The 20032-nt window shown below is 38.2% G+C and overlaps 1 protein-coding gene across 1 annotated transcript in view; it reads right to left on the reverse strand.

Moving 5' to 3' along the window:
- Positions 1–5155: 5155 nt before the first annotated feature.
- Positions 5156–20032, reverse strand: part of LOC122727941 (B-cell receptor-associated protein 29-like) — a 65293-nt gene continuing 50416 nt past the window's right edge. Inside the window, exons 7-8 of the mRNA XM_043965899.1 lie at positions 8815–8915; positions 5156–5942 (exon numbers count right to left, since the gene is read on the reverse strand). Coding sequence (XP_043821834.1) covers positions 5904–5942; positions 8815–8915 — 140 coding nt within the window. The 3' untranslated portion in view covers positions 5156–5903. The remainder of the gene's footprint in view (positions 5943–8814; positions 8916–20032) is intronic.

Raw genomic sequence — 20032 nt, forward strand, 5'->3', positions numbered from 1 at the left:
ACACTGAGAGGGTCAATGACCCATCTCAAATCATAAAATTAATGCCTCAGCGGCAGAACCAGAAACCAGGCCTTCTAAACTCCAAGGCTGGAACTTTACTACACCATGCTATCTCTTTGCCCTTTACTTGGCCATACAAAAGTAGTGTGGATACTTTCGTTTACCCTTAACTATATCTAGAAAATATTGGACACAAATAACCACATCAAAGTGGCTTGCAGTTTGCCCTCATTGCACAGAAAAGGAAGTATAATGGGCCTGGAGATATTTGGCCCTTTTTAAGAATTGGAGGGAAGGAAGGAGGACAAGACCCACTTCTTCAAATCTCCCCTGTTCCTTGATTGGTAGGTTTTATCCCCAAACCCATGCTTGCTCATGTATCCCTACAATCCTCTTCTTTTCCATTTGCCCTGAAGATGAAAGACGACTGTCCAAACATCAGCCTGAAGTACAAATGATTTAGGCTGATTCTCACAGATGGGATGATAATTTATCTCCATTTTATAGGAGGAAACTGAGGCAAACAGAAGTGATTTGCCCAGGGTCACACAACTAATAAGCATTTGAGGCTAGGTTTGACCATAGATCTTTCTGCCTCCAGACCCAATATTCTATCCACTAAGCACAAACAACTAAAACTAGATTGAGCGTCCCAGAATTTTGGAGCTGGCAAAGAGGCCTGACAAAAGCTGCTCTTGCTGCCAACTCCCCCTGCTCCCCCCCTTTGTCTTTGGGTAAATGTGAATTTTTAGCAGAGCCAGATTGTTTGAATTGCTTTTTTTTTTTTTTTAGAGCAGGAGAATATGCTATTTATTGGACATGCATTTTCAGACTGGTCCCAGTTGAAAAAGGCAAGAACAAAGTCCATTATAATAAAAGTCCTAGGGTGTATTAGTTTCCACTATGCCAAGCTATTATGAATAGAAAATGAACCTGTGATGTTTCTGTGCCACTTTTGCTGCCAAACCTAGGCCCATAAGGGTGCTACCTGATGCCATATATGGGGTTTTATATGGATAGTGTTTTTTGGCTTTGTATGTTGGCAGCTCGCATTATAACACTTCATTTGCCACTTTGGGTATGACACTGAAAGCCAAAGTCCAGACTACTGTCAATAAAAATTCCTAGGATATTGTGGTATTGTTCCAGGAAGTGCTTGACAGAGTCAAGGGGTGCTCCAGAAGTCATTGAGAACAGGTGGTACACCATGAAATCAAAATACCAGAGTTTAGTTTCTGGAAGTCCTTGATAACAGATCTGGGATACTAAGGAAAAACAATCTTGAAAGGAGACCAATTAAACCCAGTGAGGGTTTTGAATTAAATAATTCCCCTATGCACTTGTTTAGGGAAAAGATCAAGAGAAACATTTATGGGAAAAATAAACTTCCTCTGATAGTCAAGAAACACTTGTTATGTGTCTTCTATTGGCCAATGACTATCATAGGCACCAGACTATCATAATTACTCTATTAATCTTTTATGAATTTGTGTGCATGTGTGACTGTGACAAATGCAGCAGATGTCATGATCCCTATCAACAAATGCTTTACAATATTAACTGATACCAAATCAAAGCAAAGGAGAATAATAAAAAATGATCATGAGATAATACCTGTAAAGCACTTAGCACAGTTCCTGGCACATAGCAGGTGCTTAATAAATACTTAGTTCCTGGGGCAGCTAGGTGGCGCAGTTGATAAAGCATGGGCCCTTGACTCAGGAGGACCTGAGTTCAAATCCAGTCTCAAACACTCGACACTAGCTGTGTGACCCTGGGCAAGTCACTTAACCCTAATTACCCCACAAAAAAAAAAAAAACCAAATAAATACTTAGTCCCTTCCTTTCCCTTCCCTGTCCCATTCAGTGAAAACATTGAATTGGCATTGCATACCCCCATCATCACTGATCTGCACCATACTTGTCAGTTCCCATGGGTGGGTGCTTGATGTATATTTCTAGCTGCCTAATAACAGGAAGGCTAAAAGAGATTATTACACACGAAGAATTGGTGAGTTGAATCTGTAATTTAACAGTCTGTATTTAATAGAAGCAGAGAATTGAAAGGCACCGTAAAAGTAAAAACAGGAAATGGTGATGCCCTTTACCTTGAAAATGTATGCAAAGCTTTTTTTTCCCTTAGGAAGAGATCCCCTATTTTGGGATTTTGTGCTAATGGAACCTCTCAAGCCATTAAAGAACACACAAAATATCACTAGCTATGGGTAAGGGGTGTGGGTGGTTAAGGACAAAGCCTAAAGGCTCTGCTGTGGCTCTGGCCCAGCCAAAGGTAGTAAAATAAGGAAGACTAGAATGGTAAAAGTTATAGTACTGGAAGATCAAACCAAGCAGTTTTGTATTTGACTGCAATTGAGTAAGAATAATGGAAGGAGACGGATGAGATTTGCTTTTGTGTTTTAATTAACTCCGCCAAATGGCAGATATACAGGGCCTGGTCATTCCTCCCTGAGCCAGCCAAATGGGCCTTCTTCTTTGTTCTTCCCATGACACAGTTTGCCACCATGCCTTTGTAACTGGCCACCCCACCTGTCTGTAATGCAATCCCTTTTCAGCTCTGCCTAATGGAGTCTCTTTTTTCAAGACACTGCTTAGGCAACATTTGCAGCATGAAGCCTTTCCTGGTCTCTTGACAGCCAACTATTTATTCTAAAGCTACATTGTATTTACTTTGCATGTATTCATATGTATTCATTTTCCATTTATGGTGTATAAATCCTTGTCTATTAGGATGTGAACTCCTTGAGAGAGGGACTATCTAGTTGTATCTAGCATTTAACAGTGAGTTGTGCAGAATTAAGTGCCTAAATCATTCATATATTTATTCATTCTTCCCCAAGCTTCTGGAGGGTAGGCATTGTTTCATTCATTTTTTTTTTTCTTTTTTGAGGCAGTTGGGGTTAAGTGACTTGCCAGGGTCAAACAGCTAGTAAGTGTCAAGTGTCTGAGGCCAAATTTGAACTCAGGTCCTCCTGGCTGGTGCTCTATCCACTATGCCATCTACCTGCCCCTTGTTTCATTTTTTATATTTTATCTCAAGTGCCTAGCGTTGTCTGGAACACTATTAATATTAAGCCTGGTGCTTAATGCTTGTTGATTGACTGGTTAGAAAAGAGAGATAGTGGAAAGAAAATGAGATTAAGGTTCAGGAGAATTTGCGTTCTAGTCAAGATTCTTTCACCGATTGGCTGTGTTGCCTTGGGAAAGTCACTTCACCATTATGGGTCTCAATTTACTCAGTTATAAAATTGAGGACTGGACTAGAGAATCTCTAAGGTCCCTTGCGCCAATTCAAAAAGCTCTGATCCTATAATGCCCAACATTAGGACATATAAATCAATAACATATATAAATTACTTTTCCCATGGGATTTTACTTTGATTTTAAAAAGTGGAAAATTATACCACGTATATAACTATTTATAAAGTAAGAGTAGAGTATTAAACTAAAATAGGGAGATAGGTGGTTCTGAAAAGCTGGGAAGGGGCAGTAAGGGAAATAAAGATTTATCATTTTAACACAACTACCTGGTGGGAAGGGAAATGCTTGAAAAAAATCAGTTTGATAACACCAAAAGATTATGGGGCTCTTGGTAATTATCAAGGTTTTATGACAAATAAAACTTGCTTTGTAGAGCCTTATCCTACCCCACCCCTTTCCACATTTGAAGTCACCTCTCTATTTTCTAAAGTCTCATAACACTTTGTACTTCCTTTATGAACCTGTCATATCTAAGTGGTATGACTGTTAGCTGTAGCAAACCTAGTCTCCCATTTCTTTCTTTCTTTTTTTTTTTTTTGGCGGGGCAATGAGGGTTAAGTGACTTGCCCAAGGTCACACAGCTAGTAAGTATCAAGGATCCGAGGTCATATTTGAACTCAGGCCCTTCTAAATCCAGGGCCAGTGCTTTATCCACTGGGCCACTTGGCTGCCCCCTCCCATTTCTTGACTGTAAACATACTCTTATTTATCTTTAAATTTTCTGATACAGAGTTTTGCACAGTTTGCCATGAATAAATGCTCATTGAGCCAAATACAAAAATGTAAATCATTTAAAAATTAAAATATTTTTAAATTTCACATAAAAATATAATAAAGTACATTTATGATGATTATTTTTTTTTTTTGGTGAGACAATTGGGGTTAAGTGACTTGCCAAGGGTCACACAGCTAGTAAGTGTCAAGTGTCTGAGGCCGGATTTGAACTCTTCCTGACTCCAGGGCCGGTGCTCTATCCACCTAGCTGCCCCAATAAAGTACATTTAAATGACAAATAGAAAAGTATAAGAATATGTAGTTTTCCTACTGCACATATTTTATGGGCTGGCCACTACCAGTCCCAATTTTTATCTAGCAAGAGAGGACACCAAATTCTCAATAATGATATATTTGCTTATGTAGATGTCACACTGATATTTCTTTGCCTGCTCTCTGAGTTGTCATTTCATTCTGTTCTTTCCCTTTTCAGCATTTCCTTTCCTTGTTATTTGTGGTACTGTCAGTCCATATGGGCCTGGTCCCATTACTCATCTCTGTTAAATGTCTCCTACATTTCTATTTCCTAGCAGTATCTGTTGGATTTTTATATAAAAAAAAAAGCCAGTATATTTGCTCATTTATTTCATTTTTAAATTAAAAAATGATGATGGTACCTACAATAAAGCTTCATGGAAGAAACAAAAAGGAGCAATAAAAATATAATTATTCCCTCTCTTTTTTGTGTTCTTATTTTTCATCTTTCTTTCACAGCACAGGCTTCTGAGATAAGAATTGTTTTCATGAAACATCAGAATCCATACCTAAAAAAGTCTTTTAGTAAGATGATAAAACAATCAGCACACACTTGTTTAAAGGAAATGCTCAATAAAAATTCTAATGGTTCACTGCTCTGCAAAAACAAACCAAAACAAACCAAAAATTCCAATGAAAAAATAGCACTTAATAACTTCTCAGAAAATCTGTAAAGCCAGTGCACATGTATTTGAGGTACAGTTGTATAACAGCACTGCAGAACCATGACGAAGCTATTGTGGGTGAGTTATATATCAACATTCTCCTGGAAGAATTTTACTACTGTAAATAGTAGATTCAGTGTAACTGTAGTTAATAACAAAGAGATGTAAAATTTGCCACAGAGAGACTTTGAGAAGCCAACATTTTTATTAATTGTTTTTATAACTCTGAAATTACTAAGAAAAACAACTAAGCTCATGCAGAAACCCAATGAGCAAAACACAGCTGTCAATCTAGCTGATGTGTGAATATGACGCACAATGACATCGATTTAAAAAAATAACAGCCTCATTTTTATAGATTTTTTTTCAGACCCCAGCATATAAAAACATAATGGCTGATGAAGATCATCTGTACCTATTCTCCTTGTGAAAAACATTTCCTGATAGTAAAGACCATTTCTAAATTACAATTGTAATAATAATTCAGTTAAATGTATTCTTGTCTTCATTGATGTAATATCAGTGTTTTCAAGTCTAGGCCTGTACAACTTAAACACACTCAGATGGTAGAAGTCATTGTCAGATAACTTTTTCCTTTCTTTTTTTTCAGGAAAAGAAAATACAGAACAGCAGCAGTGTTTGATATGTAATGATTGTGCTTCAAATACTTTTTTTTTTCTCTTCAGGAGCTGGAGTACAGATTTCACAGTAGATGTGACACACAACCAAATATAGCATACATTACTGACATCGCCATTGCAACACAGGAGACATATATGGCATTCAAGAGCTATGATTGGCTAGTGATGAACAGTGCATTGTTTCTTAACATTCCATTTCATTTTAAAGGCTGCAGAGGCCAAACTTGTTAAATCAATTCACCAACTCAACACAGACGATGGCACCCATTTGCCACATCAAAATCTTCTTTCAGAGGTCTTTTTTCTTTTCACTCTTTGCTAAAGTTTCCTGCAAAAAGAAAATACAACTGAATTGACACATCAAAGACTTAAAAATCACAACCTTATCATCAAAAAGCAGTTCATTCTTTCTTTCTGAAATGATATCTCTCTTGAACCTCTGAAGGTATCAGTGAAAGAATGTTAAGAAAAAAGAAATGAAGTCTGAAAGCAATGACTATTAGTATTATGTCTCAGAAAAAAGTCTTAAAAAATTCAAAGTATAGGTCAGTATTTTATTATATGGAAGTCTTACTTTAAAATGTGTTTCAGGATAAAAGTACCCTGTCAGATTTCATTTTAAAATTCTAATCATTGATTATTTTGATCCAGTTTGCACTAATCCTAGGTACAAAGAGGGTTTTTTAGAATACCACTATTACAAATTCAATCAGAATTTTTCCAGGAAAAGGAACTGGGGAGGGCAGGAACACTGGTGTTTTGGGGGGGTTTTTTGTCTCTCAAATTCCCTGGTAGGGTAGATTCTTTGAAGTCTGCATCCTCCTAACTTTAAAGCCATGCAGGGTACCTCCCATCCCCTTTTAAACTTTGTTATATATTTATTATTATTATTTTTTGTGGGGCAATGAGGGTTGAGTGACTTGCCCAGGGTCACACAGTTAGTGTCAAGTATCTGAGGCTGATTTTGAACTCAGCTCCTCCCAAATCCAGGGCCAGTGCTTTATCTGCTGTGCCACCTACCTGCCCCCAAGGCTGAATTTCTTAATAAAGCAGGAAGACAAATCATTTAAACCCCTTGTATCCACCAAAAAAGAAAATTGTCTATCATTTTCTAAATCTCTGAGGATAGAGGCAACTCTACCTTGCTGGTCCTGGAAATCAGGGCCCGAAGTATTCTCACACCTTGACCATCCCTTGACCATCCCTTGACTATGCCCCTTTTCTCACTCTGTTGAATTCCTTCTGGGGGTCAGTATTTTAGGCATGGGCCAGACCAACTATGCCTCATTCCCCTCCCAGCTGACTCTCTGTTCCCTTATGTGTGTTATCTTTCCTCATTAGAATGTAAGCACCTTGAGGGTAGCACTATACTTCTTTTTTTATTATAATTGCATATTCAGCCTGGCACATGTTAAGTGCTTTGTGAATCCCTGCTGCCTTCCTGGCTATTTCAGTAGCTGGTTCCAGAGGCAGGTAGGTGGCTCAGTAGATTGAATGTTGGGCTGGAAGTCAGGAAGACTTCAGTTCAAATCCAGCCTCAGATACTTACTTTGGTTGTATGACTCTAGGCAAGTCTCATTTTTTTCAACTGTAAAATGAAGATCACAATAGCACCTACGTGCCAGACTTCTTGTAAAGATCAACTGAGATAATATCTGCATAGCTGTTAGCATAGTATCTGGCACATAGTAAGCACTTAACAAATGCTTATTCCCTTCTCAGTGTTTCATCATTCTGGTAGTCCAGAAGTTTGCTTCTGAGTACTTCATAGTTAGGGAAGCTAAGAAGCTAGGGAGTCAGGGTTTTTCAGGACCAACTATAGCAAGCATTTGTTTTGATGCAGTGCTAGCACTGGCATATTAGGTGCTTAATAAATGCTTAATGACTGATCATTCAGCTACAGAAGCATGTTTCAAAATGTTTAGCAAAATGTAATACTGAGCCAGAAAGTTCCACTTTTAGATCTTTATAAATACAGCCCCTTAAGAACCAATCAAATCCATAAATATGTACCTAGTAGACCACATTTTGGAATGATTTTTAAAATTGAACTCTGGAAGCTGGCAGAACTCCACCCTGGGCAGTGAGCCTGCTCCAAAGTTAGCTAGTCATTGGGGCATTCTCCTTTCTCACAGAAAGCAAAGACAAACAAGAGAGAGAGAGAGAGAGAGAGAGAGAGAGAGAGAGAGAGAGAGAGAGAGAGAGAGAGAGAACGTGACATATTTTGAAGGGGTTATTTTTCATATTTTCTTGATGCCAGCAATGGAAAAGGAATGAGATGGGGAAATCCTAAGAGGTTGAAAAGATGGAAAACTGGGAATCATTTACAGTAAATAAACTTGTTCCTTCTTTTAAAGCTTGTTTGTATGATTCCTCTCTCCTTTCCCCCAATATCCAGGTCACTTTATTGAAAGCGGCATGGCTATATGAAAACAAAGAAAGGCCTAGCTGGCCAACAAGCAATGAAAGGCCTCAATAGAAGAAGGTCCTAAGTAAAAGAGATAGCCCAACAGAGGCAAAAATGTAAAATCTGCTACTGAAAAGACAGAATGACTATTGATGCTTTAGCTCTTGATAGCATCTATTCCTCCAAGTCTATTCCTCACAGTGTTCAGGTAGGAAACACCAAAGTCCAAGTCACACTCGAGAAAAAGGGTCCTTGCTGACTTACTGAAGTCTGCCTGTAACACTTAAATGGGAGTAAGATTATTGAAATTTCATACTGTGATATCTCATAGGAGCCACAGGGACCAGATGGCTAAAAAATACTTATTTATATCTAAATTTTGGATACTAACTTTGTTCTCAGAAATCTAAGACCCCTGGAGAGAAAAAGGAGTGGTAAAAGTAAACTCATGTTGAAATTTCATTTTTCACCCTTTAGGGCAAACAGCTCAAGTGAGATTATCAACAGAAACCACTCTCTCTCCTTTCTGATACTTTCACTCTTTGGTTTAGTATCTCCTTTCTAAATTTTATCACGGGCTGAAATTAAAAAATTTGACTATCTCTTTGAGTTTCCAGGAGGTTTGTAGTATTTATTAGCTTGGAAGAAACTATCCTGAAAGGTCCTTTTTATTAGTTTAGTTAATTAGGGAAGGATCTAGAAGGCAATGTTTAAATCTATCTCCTTGGATCTAGAGAGAGCAAATGGCAGAAGGTTGGATACTGGTGACTATTATTACAACACTCCTGTATACCTGAAGCTGTGTGTGCTCTTTCAAAAGGCGGTCATATTCCTTTGAAAGACTCTCAGATTGCTTCTTCATTGTGGTTACTTCATTGTGGGCCGTAGAAAGGGCTGGAAAAAAATGCAGAACAGAATCGATGAGAAGGGTTTGCTCCTTGGAATCTCTTAGGAAGAAAAAAAATAGTACTATTAATGAAACAGAATAATTGAGAACTTGGATTTCCATAAAACTAAAGACTCACACTTTCTGATTGTTTTTCAGACTTGTTATTTCATTGGTATGGGGTTCCTGTCCATGTGTAAATGTCCTTATTGATCTGCAACTTATCTGTTATTGATAGTCTTAGGGAAGTCGTTCTCAAAGTGTCACCTGGGAACTTCTGGGGGTCTCTAAGGTTAAAACTATTTTTATAATAATATTAAAACATTTTTATTTCTAATAGGATGAATACTGATAGATATAACACATATAAATAAAAGCTCTGTGGGGTCCTTAATGATTTTTAAGAATGTGAAGGGGTCCTAACACCAAAAAGTGAGATACCCTGGCCTAGAGCACTATGCAGTTAAGTGACTTGGTCGTGGTTCCTCTGCTAGTAGATGTCAGGGAGAGGACCCAAACCCAGGTTTTCCTGACTCAAGAGTTGGTCCTCTAGCTGCCACTTCATGCAGCTTGGCATCTATTACATACTGATGTCTAATAAAGGGTCTACATGGTACTCTGAGCCTTGACCACAAGGAACCTAAGTACATTTTAGATTGTGTTTCCTGAAGATCAACAGAAACAAGTTACAAGCAATGGACCTGGAGAGAAATCAAGAAAAGTATGAGGAAACTTCCAGTCAACACTCTGTGGGGCAGAAGTTGTTTAATATGCAAATCATATGGAGGAAGAGAATGAGAAAAAGGTGGGAGTGGAAAAATAAAAAAGCTCATGTTTGAACCATTTTCCTTATGAAATACTTGTAAGAAACACTTCATAGATTATATACTTAGAGATTCCAAATGTTAATATAGTGGCATATATAATTCATGCATATTACAATGTCTGTATTTATGATTTTTTTGAGGGACAGCATAGACAAGAATTCTTAAGAAAATTGTTCTTGTATGATTAAATGGGGCTATAGGTTCACTTTGTGTACTAAACAGTCACCTGATATTGTCAGAAGTCATAAATATCAATTAGAAAATCAGTCAGTAAATTAGCATTTATTAAGGGCCTACTTTATTTATGTCAAGTGAGGCAGCTAGATGGCTCAGTGGAAAGAGTAATGGACCTAGAGTCAGGAAGGCTTAAGTTCAAATTTGACCTCAGACATTCACTAACTATGTCACTCTGGGCAAGTTACTTAAATTTCTGTTTGCTTTAATCCCCTGGAAAAAGAAATGGCAAACTACTCCAGTATTTTTTTTGGGGGGGGTGAGGCAATTGGGGTTAAGTGACTTGCCCAGGGTCACACAGCTAGTAAGTGTCAAGTGTCTGAGGCTGGATTTGAATTCAGGTCTTCCTGAATCCAGGGCTGGTGCTCTATCCACTGTGCCACCTAGCTGCCCCGACTCCAGTATTTTTTGCAAGAAAACCCTGTGGAATGTATTGGCTTGAAATGGTCCATAGGGTCACAAAGAGAGTTGGACACAAATGAACAACAAATAGGCGAGGCACTGATGATGATATGAAGAAAGGTAAAAACCAGTCTCTACCCTAGAGGAGCTTACAGTCTAACTGGGGAGACAACAGGCAAACAACCATGTGTGGTTCAGTTGTTTTTTAGTCATGTTTGACTCATCATTTGGGATTTTCTTGGTAAAGATACTAGAATGATTTGCCATTTCTTTTTCCAGGTAACTGATGCAAACAGGCTTAAATGACTTACCCAGGGTCACACAGCTAGAAGTTAGGTCTGGCACTCTATCCACTGTACCACCTGGCTGCTCTAATGACTATATACAAACTACTGATAGTTTTAATTGTACACATGTGTCTTAACACTTCTTGGAATTTGTGCCATATTGTTCCCTTACACCTGACATCTATGACCTAACCAAATAATGTCCCACGGTTCAGAGCTACTTACTAGATTACAAACTCCCCGAGAAGGACAGTATCATTTGCAAATTTTAAAATCTTAGTATCTTCAGCATTTTAGTTTAGTGTCTTGCCCATAGTAGGTGCTTAAGAAGGTTTGAGTGGAAGTGCATTTAAGATCTGAGGCACAGAAGCTCTCGTATCCCATAATCGCTTAAGGTTTGAAAAATCATTAGTCACAGCAAATCAATTAAAAATTGAATTATGACAGAACACTACAATGCACCCGGTGCTAAGAGGCAGAATTGGAGGATCTGAGTTCAAAAAGTCCAGCTCTGCCTTTTAGTGGGTGACCCTCTTTGTGACCCCATGGTCACAAAATGGAACCATTTCCACGTCTGTAAAATATAGTAGCTGGACTGGATGATCTCTGAGGTCCCTTCCAGCTCTAAATAAATCTATGACCCTACAGGGGAAAAAAAGCATTAAGAATATTAATAATTCTAGTTAGCATTTTGGCAAAGTGCTTCACATATGTAAATGGGAATAAAAACACCTACCTTACAGGGATGTAGTAAGGATCAAATGAGTTGACTTTGCAAACCTTAAAACACTATAATGCTTGCTATGATGATGATAATAATGCTAATAGCTAATGTTTATATAACCCTATCTATGTACCAGGCACTATGCTAAGCACTTTACAATGATTATCTCACTTGATTCTCACAACCACCCAGGGAGGTAGGTGCTATTATTATCCCCATTCAACAGATGAGCAAACTGAGGCAAAGAGAGGTTAAGTGACTTCCCCAGGGTTGCACAGCTAGGAAGTATCAGAGGCCTACCTGACTCTAGGCCTGGTGCTTTATCCTCTGTGCCACCTAACTTCCCCCATATGATGATGATGATGATGATGATAATCATTATCCCATTTTACAAATGAGGAAACTAAGGCTGAGAGAGTTTAAGTGCTTTGGTCACAGAGCTGAGAAGCATCGGAGGCAGGTTTTGAACTTAGGTCTTCTTGACTCCAAGTCCCTGCTCTTATTCATTGCCACAACTAAGGCCTCTCAAGTACTAAGTGAATACAAAACAAACAAACAAAAACAAAGCAGAGCCTACCCTGATGCTCTACAGAAGGAGGAGATACAAAAGTTTGAGTCAGGAAGACCCTGTTCAAATCTTGCCTCTTCCACATATTAGCTGTCTATTGGCAAGTCACTTCAAACCCCTCATCTATTAGGGGAGAAAATGGGCAAACCTGAAAGTGCTCCATCTATCAATTTCATCTGCTGCTACTTCTACCATCCCTTTGTTGTTGTTTGTCCTAAGTTCTGGAAAAGGACCATGATATCAGGAGGTGATGTCATGACTTGCAGTGAATTGGAGTTAAGAGGGAGGGCTATGCAAAGTCACCAATCTCCCTCTTTCCTCCAGAGCCATCTGGGTCCAGTGGCAAGATATACATCAGGACAACTGGAGATGGCCCTGAATGTTTTAGGCAATTGCGGTTAAGTGACTTGCAAAGGGTCATAGATCTAGCAAGAGTCTGAGATGAAATTTGAACTCAGATCCTCCTGACTCCAGGGCCAGTGCTATATCTACTGAGCCACCTAAGCTGCCCCATATCCACCCCTTTATTATAAATAAAAATAGCAGAACAAGAGAGAGAGGGGCACTGGGAGAATCATGGAAGGCTGGCTGAGGAGGTGACACTTGGGCAGAAGTCTAGGATTCTGAAGGGCCTAGAAGGGAGATGGACTGTGCATATGAATGGAAATAGTGAACAGAATGTAGAGGTGGCTACAGCTGATGGTTTGCTCTGGTTGGGCTGTGGAGTTCATGTCCAGGAGTGGCAAGAAAAAAAGCTGGAAGCACAGGCAGGAACCTGACTGGGGAAAGCCCCACAACACAGAAAAGCCCTCAGAAGCTATCTAGTTCAAACTTTTCATTTTACAAATGAGGGCCCTCAGACCCAGAGAGAAGAGACTTGCCCAAGGTTACGTGGTAGTAGAAATGGGATGGAAAAAAGGTCTCCAGCTACTCAGGCCACTGTCACTTTCCTCCAGCCCTGCCCTCATTTACAAACAATGTTGAGGGTCATCCTTGAAAAATTAAAATTCTGTAAATCTCATGCATACAGTCTCTTAGGGTTAGATATTTTCATTCCTTTTTTCTCCTTGAGATTTGAGCCTCATCCTTGCTCCATTCCCTGGAGAAGAGTGGTAATGGAAAGACCCAGGATGTCAAGTGTCCCTGGGGATTCTGTTGGTTAGGTTTCCTAGTTACTGAAAAGTCAACAGCATCCCCCTACCCTATCAGCAGCTCCCAAGTCGAAGGTACAATGACCATCATGCCATTGTAGCTGAATTGTCAGCTCTCATATTTAGGAAGAATAGTGGGCTATGGGGATTTGCCATTAGTGGTCCCTCCAGCTCACGTGGAGAAGTTGACAACAAAGTTTTGTGTATAAAGTTCCAACAATATTTGTGAAGTGTATGTTAAGGACCATTGGTGATATTCCAGATTTCCAGGTGGTCCTTGGGTTGGTCTCTTTGGGCAATAATGTTTATTATAAGAAGAGAGTTATTCTTGGCTTTTGGCATGAAGAAGGGAAGAAGAAAGGAATAGAGCTAAGCAAGTTACTAAGCACCTTTATTACGTAGCTGCTAGGCACTGTGCTAAGCATTTCACAAACATGATCTCATTTGATCCTCACAATAGCCCTAGAGGTAGGTACAGTTGGTATCTTCATTTTACAGTTCAGGAAATGAGGCAAGTTAAACGACTTGCTCAGGGGCAGACAGTATGTGTGAGGCTGGATTCAAACTCAGATCTTCCTGACTCCAGGCCCACCATGACACCACCTAGTTGCCATATCATTTTTGTGGCTGCTCAGTCATGTCTGACTCTTCATGACTTCATTTTGGGTTTTCTTAGTAAAGATACTATGGGGCAGCTAGGTGGCGCAGTGGATAGAGAACCGACCCTGGATTCAGGAGGACCTGAGTTCAAATCTGGCCTCAGACACTTGACACTTACTAGCTGTGTGACCCTGGGCAAATCACTTAACCCCCATTGCCTCACAAAAACAAACAAACAAAAAAACCCTAAAAAAAAAAAAAAAGATACTGAAGTGGCTTGCCATTTCTTTTTCCAGATCATTTTACATATGAGGAAATGGAGGAAAACAGGGTATTGTGACTTGCCTAGAATCACATGGCTAGTAAATTTCTGAGGGTGAATTTGAACTCAGGAAGGTAAGTCTTCCTGATTTAAGGGTGTTCTATCCACTGTGCTTTATATAATTTTACACACACACACACACACACACACACACACACACACACACACACACACACACACACACACACTCCATTGTATTTAATAAAAATCATGCATCCCCTTCAATGCTTTCTCATGAAAAACCAACAATTTCTTCCAATTAGGGGAGATTACTACTGTTTGAGAGACTCTTATAGTATTTGTTGTGTTTTGTTGTTATTGTTTTTACCAGCTCTTGCTTTGTGAAAATGAATATTTATTTTCTGAAAACCTTCTATCCCTTTCTGAAAACAGGATTATATAGGTCTGATATCTGACAGTTCAAGTTGATTATTTGTTTTTAACTAAATCTGTATTATTTTGGAAAGAGCATAGAAGAGAGACATGGAGTGACTGGAGAAAGAGGCTTGGGATTCAGTTGCTACCCAATAAGCATCAAGAGTAGGCTGGGAAGAAGTTATTGTACATTTGAAAATCTTCCACCCTTCCTATATTTATTTGACTTACCTTTTGAAAAATCTTTTATTCAAAGGATCATAGGCTTAGAACCTGAAGAAATCTTACAAGACATCTAGTTCAACCACTCTGTTGTACAGATGAGGACACTGAGACTCAGAAATGTTAACTTTCTTAAGGTTGTATAACTAATAGATGACTTGAGTCAGGATTTGAACCAGGGATGTGCTGGAGTTACCTCAAACCTGTCTAGGAAAGCTGACTGTTAAAATTTCAATGTGAAACTTTATACCTTGGAAATTAGCAAATGCTACAAATCAGGGCTTGATTTATTGTTTTGTTGTTTGTCCAGACTTAAGTGATAGAGAAAGTGTTAATAATGCATATTAAACTTAAAAATGTGATGTGTCCATTTCCCCACCCACCCAGAGAGCCAGTTGTTAAACACTTAACTAGTACATCCCTGATTAGAACCCAGGTTTCCCTGCCTTAAAGGCCTTCTCCAATGTATCCAATGCTCTCCTTCCTCATCTCTGACTTGTGGAATTCCTAGATTTCTTCAAGACTTGCTCAAATGACATTTTAAGAGGCCTTTTATGGTTTACCCACTTATTAGTGCCTCCCTCATTAAAATTTTTGGTCTTTCTATTCCTAATACCTAACCCAGTATCTGGCACATAGTAGGCAGTTAATGTTTGCTGAATTGAAATGACACAGTTAACATCAAAACCAGGTCTTCTGAGGTCAAATCCTACATTCCTTCCATTATAATGAAAATGAATTTGAAAAAGAAAAAGAGATGAGAAATTGAGGAAGGTCCCCAGCATGTTGGGTTAAACCCATGCACTGACTTTTATAGAGGAACTGGATGAGTCTCATAAGATGGACAGGTATAGGTGAGTTGTGATCTCTAAGGCTGAAGGGAATGTCCAAATCAATGAGATCTTGGATCCGATAGTAGATCCATCTATTAGATTCCTGAAGTCTCTTATACACTAGACCTTCCATATCTAAACTTCACATATATGACTCATTTATTCATCTTCTCACAGCTGGTCAGATTTTCACTTTTTCTCAAATTATCTTTTTTTTTTTTTTGAGGCAATTGGGGTTAAATGACTTAACCAGGGTCACACAGCTAGTAAGTGTTAAGTGTCTTGAGGCCGGATTTGAACTCAGGTCCTCCTGACTCCAGGTCCGATGCTCTATCCACTGCGCCACCTAGCTGCCCCCAGATTTTCACTTTTTCTAAGGACATATGAGAGCAGGTGCAGAAAGTCTTATTATGTACTACCCAAAGTGGTCTTAGGCCCAAAATAGCTTAAGGACTATTATTATTATTACTACTATTATTACCATTAGCAATAGTAATAGTAGTAGTACGAAGTTCAAGGACACAGTACCTTGCATACAATAGATAGAAACTCAGGGGATGTTGGTTGATATTATTTGGCTATTTTGGTCACTCCTGGCATGGGGCAATACAAAGACAAATGTAGGCAAATGCTTTTTGTCTGTAATTTCTCCAGCAGGGGATACGAACTGGTGCTTCGAATTTTGATTTAATTTCAGAAGATATAAACAAATTTAATGATTACTATCTTATTGAATTCTCTCCAATTAGGGGAGACTGTTACTGTTTCCCAGTCTTTTCTCTGTGTTTTGTTTGTGAAAAAAAAAAAAATTACACACACACAAACACATATATATGTGTGTGTATATAGATATAGGTAGATATATCTATATAAATATCTATAGATATACAATTTTTTTTCCAGATTCCTTCTATTGCCTCCTGGAACCACCTTCTGTGAGAGTAAGGAATTATATAGATCTGTGAGCTGACAGTGGAAGTTGTTTGTTTTTCATTTGAATCCACCATACTATTTTAGAATCAGTATTGTGTGGAAAAATAAAGTTATTAGATAAGGTCCAATATGAAATCTTGAATCTCATTTTTCCATCTATGAAATAGGGATGGTATGACTTGCTAGGGATTTTCTTTGTAGGGATCAAGATATTGTATAAGATCAACTGAATCTAATTAGTTATTGAACTGAGAAAATGATACTTTATAGATACATCAGCCCTTCTAGGCCAGATGAATTAGTGCTATAATTGCAGAAAAAAAAAAGATACACAAGGAAAGGATAACAGTATTCAGGTCCCTTGCAAGCACCTAACTAATTTGAAAGATGTTGTCTGCATAGTGCGAAGGTTTGGCTCATTATTTCTAAGTCTCATTATGATTACTTACTAGAGATAAATGATCAAGTTCTGCCAAGAAATGAAAGATGTTATTAACAGTGAGTCTTTAATATATTTGTAAAGTAACATGTTTACCTTGGAATGTTGTCCATTAGGGATAAATATTAAGCCAGGGCTAAACTAATTTTTTTTTGAAAATTTTCTATTACCATATTTGACAGAACCATAATTTTGAATACTGTGAATTCAAATACATGTAACCATTTCAAGGGATTCATTGTTTGCACTGATTGGGACCTAGCTGTACCTTTTAAAATATGTCATGAACATTTCTGTATTTAATTTTTATGTATTACTTAATGACTGATGAACAATCCCTGAGTTTTAAAAAAATTTTTATGTGCCTAGAAGAAAGTCACATTTATAAAATACCCACAAAGTAGCTGTCTCTTGATTAGTAAAGAGCATAAATTAGTTTTATTTTAGTCTCATTGAGGCAATGTAACGCAGGAGAAAGCTGGAACTGCAGTCCCTTCATCTCTGGGAATAGTTTCCTCAACTATTAAAAAGGGATCTGGACTAGATATCCCCCGAGATATCCTCTGAGTTCTCTTCCAGCTTGAAATCTATGCACCTGTGATTTTATGTATTTCTCAATGATGATAGCATTAAGCAAAACTTGTGAGAGTTATGGGAATTTCCCACAGGATGTCAAAAGTTAATTACAATATAGATTATAAACTCCTAGAAAGCAGGAATTACTTCATTGGTTGTCTTTGTATTGATCTCCAGCACAGAAATGGAAAAAACCCAAAAGACTAGAAGTTGGTTCTTTGAAAAGACCAATAAACCTGACATGCTCTTAGCTAATCTGAAAGGAGCAGAAAATCAAATCAATAAAATAGCAAATGAGCAAGGTGAACTCATAGCAAAGCTAAATGAAATTAAAACAATCAGAATATATAATGCAGTTATGCTAACAGGTGAAATCACAGCAAAACTAAATGAAATTAAAACAATCAGAACATGTAACACAGTTATGCTAACAAAACTGAGAAAATACAAAAAAAGAAGAAAACTTTCAAAAATATAAAACACCAAACTATCAGAAGCCCAGTCAGAGATTTTAAATAACCCAAACTCAGAAAAGGAAATAGATCTAGTTGAAAAGTAAAAAACATAAATTATGTAGGAAAAAGCCTCTTAATTTGATAAAAACTAAAAAGTCAGGCTTAGACCAACACTTTCTACCATATTCAACAATACATTCTAAATGGATGTGATCTTAAAATCATACTAGAAAAAATTAGAGAAATAATTCCTATATCTCTCTGATTCTTCTTTCACAGAAAGACTAATGCAGAAATATGTTTAATGTGATTGTACATATATCATCTATATCAGATTACTTGCTCTCTTGGGGAGGGGGAGGGAGGGGACGGAGGGATAAAAATTTGAAACTAGAAATCTTATAAAAACAAATGTTGAAAACTATCTTTACATGTAACTGGAAAATAATAAAATACTTTTATAATAAAAAAAAGAAATGGCATTTCATAAACCACGTTTTTCTTGAGGGCTGTACTGTTTACAACCTTCTTCTATTACTTCACTAGGGTCACTTAAAGAGAAAAACTAAGAAAGTCTAGTTAAGGAATATTAGCATAATGCCCCTTGAAGTCAATTATTATTACTTAAGTGATCAGAAAGGTCATTTATTGACCTAAGACATTTATTTTCTCTCCTAGATTATGCTAAAATGAGAAAATGAGCCTCTTGAAGAGCCAAGTTGTCCTGCTTGAACATGGATCTGAGGGGTAATTACTTTGCAAAGAACCAAGATTTACAGCTGGCCTGGGGTCTCCTCCCATTTTCCAGCTTTCTATCTTCCTCTTTTCTTTCTTTCTTTTTTTCTTTTTGTGGGGCAATGAGGGTTAAGTGACTTTCCCAGGGTCACACAGCTAGCAAGTGTCAAGTGTCTGAGGCCGGATTTGAACTCAGGTCCTTCTGAATCCAGGGCCGATGTTTTATTCACTGCGCCACCTAGCTGCCCCAGCTTTCTATCTTCCTCAATTCCATCAGCTCTCTCTGGCATCTGAAGTTCGTCTTACCTCACTGTCACCAATGTTCCCTTTAGGAAGAAACATGGATTCTACAAATAACACATTCCTAGGTATCATCAGGATTTTCCCAGGTTTTATTTCTGCCTCTCACACTTTATCACGGGGCAGACACACTCTCTTCAAGCCTCTGCTTCCTTCTCTGTAAAATGGGGATGGTCATAGAATCACACACTCAGGACAGGAACAGACCTTGATGGCCATACAGTCTAAGACCTCTGTTTTAAAGGCCCACGGAGGTAAGTTTCTTACCCGAGGTCACTCAGTCATTACTAACAGCTATTTCATAGGGCTCTTTTGAGGATCAAATTAGGTGATGGTGGTAAAGCACTATGTAAATGTGCTGGGGTTCTAGGGAACACAAGGGTTGTATAGGATGAGAAAATTTTGATGGGTTGCAATTTGCATCAAGGGAGGAAATCCCAATCTTGACAAGATCCCAGAACCTTCACAGTGTTCCTTACAAATTAAAATGAAGGAATCTCTGTTGAGGATCCTTAGACAAGGCATATTTGTAAGAGACACTTTACCACTTTCTCTACAAGACCATGTTGCCCACCATTCCTGAAGTAAAAATACATACAAACCCATGTATGCTTATATGTAAATATATATCTATGTGAAAAATGTGGCTCTTAGGGGCAGCTACATGGCATAGTGGATAGAGCACCAGCCTTAGATTCAGGAGGACCTGAGTTCAAATCTAGCCTCAGATACTTGACACTTACTAGCTGTGTGACCCTGGGCAAGTCACTTAACCTTCATTGCCCCACCCCCCCAAAAAAGTGGCTCTTTGAAAAGACAGATTCTAAGACTTATTTTTAAAAAAATCTTCATTAAAAGATTGCCAGCTTCTGTGCAATATGATGAGCTCTAGAGATAGAACTTTTTCTAGAGACCTTTAATTAATGTCTATGTAATTAATATATGATATTTCAAACAAATAGCATTGTTATATATGAAGGAACATGGTGAGCACATAAGACATCTAGACTTGGAATTAGGAAGACATAGGTCCAAATACTGTCTTGGACATTCAGAGTGAATGTGTGACCCTGGTCAAGTTATTGTAACTTTGCGAGGCTTTCCCTCCCTCATCTGTTAAATGAGGGTGTCTCTCATGTTCT

This window comes from Dromiciops gliroides, chromosome 5, assembly GCF_019393635.1.
Source record: "Dromiciops gliroides isolate mDroGli1 chromosome 5, mDroGli1.pri, whole genome shotgun sequence".
Taxonomy (NCBI): Eukaryota; Metazoa; Chordata; class Mammalia; order Microbiotheria; family Microbiotheriidae; genus Dromiciops; species Dromiciops gliroides.